Source organism: Numida meleagris, chromosome 6 (assembly GCF_002078875.1).
Source record: "Numida meleagris isolate 19003 breed g44 Domestic line chromosome 6, NumMel1.0, whole genome shotgun sequence".
NCBI classification, from domain to species: Eukaryota; Metazoa; Chordata; class Aves; order Galliformes; family Numididae; genus Numida; species Numida meleagris.
Genome location: NC_034414.1, coordinates 39,083,552 through 39,092,339, shown reverse-complemented (window position 1 = coordinate 39,092,339; position 8,788 = coordinate 39,083,552). Strand labels below are relative to the sequence as shown.

At 55.7% G+C, this 8,788-nt stretch overlaps 1 protein-coding gene across 4 annotated transcripts in view; it reads left to right on the top strand.

Annotated features, from left to right (window-relative positions):
* LTBP2 (latent transforming growth factor beta binding protein 2) overlaps positions 213 to 8,788 on the top strand; it is a 60,861-nt gene continuing 52,285 nt past the window's right edge. For 3 of the 4 annotated variants that reach the window (XM_021402106.1, XM_021402107.1, XM_021402105.1), the window contains exons 1-2: positions 213 to 990; positions 7,309 to 7,379. In XM_021402106.1, coding sequence (XP_021257781.1) covers positions 242 to 990; positions 7,309 to 7,379 — 820 coding nt within the window. In that variant the 5' untranslated portion in view covers positions 213 to 241. The remainder of the gene's footprint in view (positions 991 to 7,308; positions 7,380 to 8,788) is intronic. The other variant, XM_021402108.1, reaches the window with a different exon arrangement.

The window sequence follows — 8,788 nt, the reverse complement described above, 5'->3', positions numbered from 1 at the left end:
CGGCCGCTGCCGCTCCCCGAGCACTGCCGGCAGCGCCGAGGGCCGGCGGCTCGCTGCGGGCCGGGCAGTGGGGGCGGCCGGAGTGAGGGCGGCTCCCGAACCGGCGGAGCACGGGCCTCCCCGGCCAGGCAGGGGTTAAGGCTTCTCTGTTGTAGTTTGTTTCCCTTTGCCAAAGTGGGTGTTGCTGGAATGTCTCCTCTGCTAAGGAGGGGGGCTGAGCCGTGTCCTCTGGAGAGGGGGGATGTCAGCATCAAAAAGACGCAAAAGGGGGAGGTTTCCAAAAATAAAACCCTCCATCCCCTCCAGGCTCTGGCAGTGCCCGAGGCGGGCGCAAAGGTGCTCGGAGCCGCCTGCGGAACGCCAGAGCTCGCCGGCGGGACGGCCGCACTCCTCCTGCTCTTCCTCCTTCTGCGGGGCCGCTCGGCATCCCCCGGCCCAGTCCCCGGCCCCGGCGGGCAGCAGGTGCTGGCGGAGCCCCGCGGGGAGATGGGACAGTGAGGCGCGGCTCCGTCGGGCGGACCGGAGCGCAGCCCCCGGGGGGATGCCCGCCCCGCGCCGCCGGCCCTCGCCCGCCCCGCGGGCTGATAGCATGCGGGGAGCAGCGGCCAGCGTCTTGCCCCTCACCTTCGCAATCCTGCTGGGACTCGGAGACTGCCAGCGGGACCTGGCGGCGAGGCTGGAGCCCGGCGCCTCCCGCCGCGCCGAGCCCCGCCGGCTGCGGGGTCAGGCTGCGCCCCTGGGGGCGGCGGGCACCGCTCCCGGCCTGCCCCGGCCGCACAGAGCGCCCCCGGAGCCGGCCGCCCTACCCGCCGCCCTCCGCCCCGAGCGCGGCCCCGCGGAGAGCCCCAGCGACGGCCGCAGGCAGCGCCCCGAGCCCGGACTCGGCACCGCGCAGGGACTGGAGCCCTCCCGGCAGCGGCCCAGGAGCGCGCTCAAGGCGCGGGTCGTGCCGCGGGCGAAGGAGCCGAACGGCAGAGGGAGGATCTCGGGGTAAGTGCGCGCTGCGCGGTGCCTCGGCGCTGCCCTCCTCGGGCGCGGCGGGACGGCCCTCCGAGAGGGGCGTGCAGCCGCGATCCCATCGGAGCCCTCTACCAGCAGCTGCCGGTCCTTTGGGGCTGTCCCACGCGTGCGATGATCCATTTGTGTGCCTCGGCGTGCGGGAGTGGGATGGTGTCCGCTGCCTGGCACACCGAGGTGTGCCGCGGGTAAGCGTGCTGGGTCTGGCGTTCCGCTGACTCCGGTGGCTTGGGCAGCTGTGTGCCGCTGTAGGCAGTGGATGCTGCCCTGCTGCCGTGCCCCATGCTTGGCTGGGGGTTCGTTTGGTTCGGCGGGATGGAGCCTGGCTGCCGCAGCTCTTGCTGCAGGTACCTGGCCTCTTGGCTTTGTCCTCCCATAATGGGCCCCTTGTAAGCACTCCATGCAGCAGCTTCCCATGGCTTCAGCTGGCTTAGCCGGGGGAGGCTTCTATGAGTTGCCTGGCAGGGCCGCTTCCAGCTCCAGGCTCTGGCTACAGACCCGAGGAGGTGGAGAGGAGATCATATGGCAGAGCCACAGCTGCTCTGCTGCGCAGGGGAGCCTGCAGCCGGACACATGGTGTGGTACTGGCGTACCCCCAGGCTCCCTGCTCTGCAGTTCCCCCTCTGATCCCTGGTGGCTGATGCTCCTCATGATGAGTGTCTCTCCTAGCCAGGACGGGCCACTGGAGCCCTGGCATGGGCAGCCTGACTGACCCACGTGGCGGTGCGCGTTGGCTCTGTGCACGAGCCATGCACAGGCTCTGGGCTTACTCTCTCTGACATGGGCAGAAATGTCTTCTCTGATATGGGCAGGTATCTTCACTAGAGTGCAAAAGGCAGCTTCATCCCCAAGGTTCTCTCTCCCTTACTTGCCTCCCTGCAAACCTTTAAGACAGGGATGTCTCCACTTACTTTCTGCACGTTCCTGTGCTCATGTAGTCTCCTACAGCTACACAGCCTTGCTTTTCTTCCCTGTTATGTTTGATACACAAAGTCCTTATCACTAGTGGCAGGTAAGTGGCAGTTTCTGACACACCTATGCCTTGTTTTGCCAGCCTCTTGGAGGGAGAGCTTATCGGAAGGATTCCTTGGGAGACCCAGTCCTGGGCTCAGGAGGATGTTATCCTTCCTGCAGGCTGACTGTTGTCAGCCTTCCTGTAGGGTGACAGGGCAGCAACCTCCCTGGGCAGCATTCTCCAAGTCCCCATGCTGCCCTCATTGCCAGCAGCTGGCCCACAGTGGCACCTGGGGCTGCCCCAAGCATCACACTGTGCAGAAGGGTGCTGAGCCTCCTTGAAAATAACGTCCATCCCATAGTAGAGAGTGTTGCCATTGACCTGTTGTCAGTGGGATTCAGCTGCCTTGTGTATCCAGGGCTGCCACCACCTGCAAGCCCAGAGGGATGAGGAGCCGTGCCCCACTGCTGCGCTCCCTGTCTGTGTGCACTCTGCTCTCAAAAGTGAGAGCTGAGAGGAGAACTGCAATCCCCATGAATGTGAACTCTGGAACATGCATCTAATGGCTTGTTGTCAATGGCTTTCCATCTCTTCTGGAGTCCAAATCAGCACTTTTTAAACTTCTCTGTGACCTGCTGCTTTTGGAGCTTTCTCACATGAAAGCTGTGCTGAAGTCACTGCCGGTGAGTAACCACATGGCGTTACTGCTCGCTGAGAGCTAGCTGCCGCCTCCAGCCGCTCCGTGAGACTCCCTTCTTCCACCTCATCCATCTTCCTACATCCCTTGCTGCACTGGACACATTTCCATCCAGGAAACTAAGGGCCCCTGAAGAACTTCATTTCACGATGTTTCATTTTTTTGCCAGGTGGGATATTTTCTGTTCTGCTATTCACGCTGCACTCTCGCTACTCTCTGGTATGGTGACCTTCATTTTCCCTTCCTCAGGTAGCATTGCAGGCTATACTACACCCTGGTGCTGTTTATTTATATAGTTTCTTTGGCTTAATATCCCAGCTGTGCGTGGGTTGCCTTTCCTGATTCCCAAATCACAGCTTTTTCTGCTGGTACCTCTGGGGGCCTCACTCAAGTCATCGCACTCACTGTGAGCCTGTGTCCTGGGGCTGCAAAACCTGACTGCATGATGCCCTCCTCTGCACAGCTGTCCTCCCACTTTGTTTGACAGTAGCATACCCAGAATTGAGTTTCTTGCTCAGGGACTTTTTGGATGCATCTGGTGCCCTGCTCATGGCTGACGCTGCTGCAGGTAGGAGCTGCTCACACCCTCCTTCAAGCACACCTTGCCAGAGCTGCCTTTTGCGTGCTTTCTCCCATTCATTGTGAGCTGACTTCTGGCACCACTGCAAGTATCACTGAAAACTGCTGTCCTTTATCACTGAGCAAGGGAAAAGATACAATGCATCTCTGCCTGCTTTGCTGTGCCCTACTTCCCCACCTGTTTCCCAGTCCCTCCATACTGGCTTGCAGACATGTACCAGACCCTTTGCTGCTGTAGATGAGCTGTTTCTGCCCAGTGCCATGGAGAAGGTGGCTGCCCAGTCCGATGTGTTCAGCCCCATGCTTGAAGTGTTTGTAGGTTCATCAGTGCAGCTTCTGATCCACGGGATGACTTTCCTCCTGGGTGTTGGGGTAGGCAGCTTCCAGGCCCTCAGAATGGTCCTGGCACCTGCCAGCTAGTGTTCTGGATGTGTCCCTCACTCAAGCTGGTGGTCCTGTTGCACACCATTGTGTCCCCCATGATGAGGCCCTCTTTATTCCCCTGCCCCGTGCCTCCTGTTCTTTGAAAACAAGTTCTTAATGATGTATACAAAATTAGAGGGGGATGGGTAACTGGAGAATACTCTGGAGAAGCGTCCACTTTTGTTGCCTACCTGGACATACCTGGGGACGCGTGAGACTTTTTTGACAAGTAATCCCAGGGTGACAGGCTGGGAATTCCATCTTCACCACTTCTCCCTCCCGCTTTCTTTTTGTGCCTAGCGCGCCCCAGTTGTTGGGTTGTGGATGCTGCCTGTGGTTGTGTAGTCCTTCACCCTGGCTTTGTGGTATATCGGCTTGCTCTGCAGTGTGTGTATAGGACTGCTCAGGCGTGGAGGCAGTTAATGCTCTTGTGGACTTGGCAGAGCATTTTCAGTGGCTCATCGATGCCAGCAGCCTTTTGCTAATGTTCTTCATTGGGTCCGACTGCAAATATTTCATACGCAGCTGGATGGAGTTCACTGTCATGCAGCGTAAAGGCAGACCTGGTGATCTAATAGTCCCCTGGCCTTCGGTGAGGATGCTGTGAATGACCCGCACGGAGCCAGCGGCTCTGGCAGCAGAGCACTGCGCAGAGTTGAAAGATGATGCATGGATCGCTGTTAAAGCAAGTGCTGAAAAAAAATGGTTCTGCCGAGTGCTTCAGAAACATTGTGTGATCACCACTAAGGCTGCGCACTGCTATGCTTAAACTATGTGAAGCCACGATCTTACTACTGTTTTCTAGTTTTCCTTCCCCCAGTGCTCACTGCAGTTGCATGGCTCAGGTTTCAAATAACACTGTGAAATCTCGCTGGCTTCTCTTGTGCTGGTTGCTTGCTTACCACCTTGCATGCTGGCGACCTGATCCTGGCAGTGGCCTCTGGCCGAGGCAGCAAGGTGAGTTGCGAAGGACTGGCTTACTGCGGCTCCTTTGCTCAAGTTGCAGGTTATGCTGGTGCAGCCAGCACCATGCGTGGTACTTCTTAATGTGGAGGAGGCTTTGTGTCACTGAGCTGGGCTAGGAACAGTTCTGGAGGTTGATCTGTGAATCTTGTAGCAGTCCAGTGCTACAGATCGCCAAGTCTCAGCACCTGAGCCACTCCCCATGGGCTGCCCAGAATGAGGGTGAGTTGCTGTCCCATGGGCAATGCCCAGCAGTCCCCCAGGGATGGTGACACCAGGCTGGAGAGACCCTGCCGCCGGTTCTGCAGTCTGGGAGCAGCCCTGTGTGCCTGGGGGTGGCTTGTGCCTGAGCCGTGTGTTTACCCTGGTGCTGGTGACAGCACGTGCAGCTGGCCAAGCACCACAGTAAACATGCCGTGCTCCTGAGACCTCCAGGGGCTTGTGCTGCATTCTTTGCGAGGCACGGAAACCACACGGCATCCAACCAACACAGATGTCAGCTGAATGCTGTAACTAGAGCCAGATGTGCCTGGCACTGGGTCCCATGAGGCAAAGCCCCCAGAGCTGTTCTCCTGCTGCACGTGCCCCGGCTCACCCGACTACCAGCTCTGGGGTTCCTTAGTAGGAAATAGATTTGTTCCTTCTTTGCCCTACATGCCACTTCTCTCAGTGCTATACTCCCAGCCCAAGAAGTCCTCCCTTCCTCCATCTCTGCCTGTCCCCTCATCAAGGAGGCTGTGGAAAAAGGAGATGCTCCCCTTCGTGTGCTCTATTTGCCCCCTGCAGAATTTCTCCCCTCTGCATGTGCAGGACCGTCCTCTCTTGAGGAGCATCCCCCAGTGCTTGCGTTTCCCTTCCTCTGGGGTTGGCAGTGGTTGTCTGTAGCCTATAGGAGAGTGATGAAGGCAGGGGAGGCTTGGCTTGGGAACAATCAGGAGTGTGTGTGTGAGACATTTAGACAAACCTTGAACTGACAAACCTGCGTGTGCCATGCTGAGGGAAGAATGGGGGATATGAGAGTCAAAGCAAAGATACTGATGCTTGAAGTCTCTCAGCAGACCTAGGTACCTGCAACAGCTTTAGAATGCTTTTCTCTATGGATTCACACATCTTTACTATGTGTAAGGCCTTTTGTGGACTCTTACATGGTTTGTAAGTGAGAGTTTGTTTTCCTTGGACACTTTCTGGGGAAGTCTTAAAGAAGAAATCCATAGATCTCTGGGTTCACAGACAAAAAGCTGGAAGTCAGTGCTGTAGCCCCACCAGAACAGGTGCGAGTGAATGTAGGAACTAATTCAGGCCATTCTATTTGCAGGAAGACACACAAAGGGCATTTAAGTACTTTCCCCAGGTAAAATCTACCTGGTTAGAAAATATTTATCCTGAAAGACCAGATAGCACTTTACAAATGATGTGGCATCTCAGACCCCTTCCACTTCCCGTGTGAGGTGACCATATCCCTACAGATGACCTCCTTTGCCAGCACCAGGGCCATCCTTGCACACCTGCTGCCCACTCCATTTGGCTCTTTTAAAGTGTGAGCCCCACACCTGGAGCTCTGGCACTTCTGGGGCTCCCTTCTTATGTTGTGGGTATTCAGGAGTGCTAGTTCACAGCAGGATCATCTTCTGACCCTGCTCTGTTCCTAGGAAAGTCAGTCTAGAAGACAAATGTACATGTTTCCATGGTTCCTGTAAATTCTGTCAGAAGCCCTAACTGCCTTGTCCGGCGTTAGAAATAAACCACACTCCCGTCTTGGTTCCAGAGGCTTTCCAGAGCCCTCAGGCTGACTGTTTCTAACTTTGTATCTTTTGACAATCATACTTTCCCATCTACCAGGACATGCAGAAGTTATAAATTCCCTATACTTTCTCTCCATGGTGAGTAAATACTTTTGAAGAGCAACCTGCAGCTTGTTATCCTGTCTCTTTATAGACATGTCAATACGTGGAGTGACGAGAAAGCAGAGTTAGCAGCCTGCTTCAGCTTTGCACGGCACAGTGGTGTCTCTAGCAGTTGTACTTGGCCTGTGACTAGCACCTGAAAGCAGACAATGAGGGCTGGTGGGAAGGATGCTGTCTGTATAAGGGCAGTCAAAACATACTTGTGTCAAAGTGCTGGAATTAACAACCATGGAAGTGATCTGAGTCTGCTGGAATTAGGCAGAAATTGCTTTGCACTGGAGGGTTGGTGGAAGTGAATGATCACAGGGACATGGCTGCTGGCATGGTGGGCCTGCAGCACTCTGATGGGAAAGGACGTGTTGTCTTCAACTGCGGCAGCCTAGGACTTGTATGCGGTGCAACGGCCAGACTGAAACGAGGCCTGATTCACTCCCCAGTGCCAGAGCAAAGAATATAGTGCCACGAGGTTGTTAAAGATGGCAGCTGCTGGCCTCAGGAGGAGGATGTTTTCTCTCAGTGCGAGGAGCTGAGCGCTGTCCCAGCTCAGAAGGCTCTGTACACACTGCTGCATTCGCGCAGCCCTGAGGGGGGTCTCTTCCAGGCACTCAGACAACTCAGCCCTTGTCCAATGGGTTTTGATCTCAGCTGCTGGTCCATCTGGAAGGAAATATCAGATGCTGCAGGAAATAATTTGACGGGTGACTCAGAGGTGCTGGCTGCGGAGACCTCAGCTCCCCCTTCTCATCACTCTCTTTTGTCTCTGTGCTTAGGCCGAACGTCTGTGGGAGACAGTGCTGCTCAGGCTGGGCTGTGGCTCCTGGCACAAACCACTGCATCAAACGTGAGTATGAGCATCGCAGCCCCCAAAAGCGTCCCCAAAAGTGCTGTGGCCCCATGCGGGGCAGGGGAAACAGCCTCCATCCCCAGCACAGCCCTGAGCATCTGGCCTCGCTCAAGTGGCAGCAGCTGCCCAGATGTTTGGTGGGATGGAGCTCAGTGTTGTTTGCTGCAGGGTCTCACAGCGCTTCGGCTGCGCTGGGATAATTGCATTAGCAATTGCCGTTTGGGAGCAAGGGGCCAAGGGCTGACTCACCTCCTTTCTCCCTCTCCCCCTCGTCCACAGAAGCCAAACGGTAGAGAGCATGCTGTGCTGCCAGACAGTGTCTGTAAACAGAGTGGGAGGCCAGCAATGGCAGCATCTTTCTCTCATTAGGGGTTTTTGTAGGAGCCGTGGATCTGGGCTCACGGCCATGCAGGCTTCTGAGCTCCTGCTCAGGTGCTGCTGTTCCTGAGGATTAATTAAAAGGACACCATCGACATGATCAGGCCTGACAGTGTCACCCCAACAGGGGATGTGAAATCTCAGTCAGAACTTGGATGGAGACCGGTGGTGTGTAAACATTGCTGAGATCCCGGCTGCCTCCCTCCATGGGCTTTTCTGCTGGGGATGCTTGGCTGTGTTTAAAGCTGCCAGTGCAAGCTGAAAAGCCCATTCTGGTTAATTCCTGCACTGTAATGCTGTGCAATTTCTGATTCCATGCCCTCTGGTATGGGACATATCAGGGAAGTTAGCAGGGGTTCGATATGGGGCTTATCAGGGAAGTTAGCGGGGTGGAAGCGCAGCAGGGGGAAGCTCTGAGCATGGTGAAGCAGGGAAGAAATTGGCATTCGGGTTGTGGGAAGGACCTCAGCACTGGTGAGTCTGAGCCTGGGTGCAGGAGCAGGATGGGCCAAATGCTTACTTTAATCCATTTGCTGACCCCTACAGAGCACAGTGAGTTCTTTCTTCTCCACCAATGCTTTTCTGGGGACTTTCCTTTTGCAGCACCTCTGTACAGGGCTGAACTCAAACCTTAGGCAGAATTCTCCAGCCTTTGGTTTGCTCCAGCTTCTAGGACTAAAGTGCAGTAAGGAACAGAGAGTTTTCAGAGAGACAGTGACTGGGAGGATAAAAAAGAGAAATGTCTCACCTGGGGATGTTGGCATTTGCAAGTGAAATGAAAGCGAGCTAATGAAGTTAAAGAGGATGATTTCACACATAGCTTAGCTAGGGCTTATCAGCTCATCATTCCCCACTCAGACTGATTCCTTCCCCTGTGCTGGAGAGCAGGGGAGTGCTCTTGCTCAGACTCACAACATTAATTCATCCATCTCCACTTTCATCAGCAGTGCGTGCCATCGTTATTTTCTGCTTCTCCAGGTAGCAGTCCTGGCTGGGCTGGTGATGCAGAATGAACTTTTTTTTTGCCA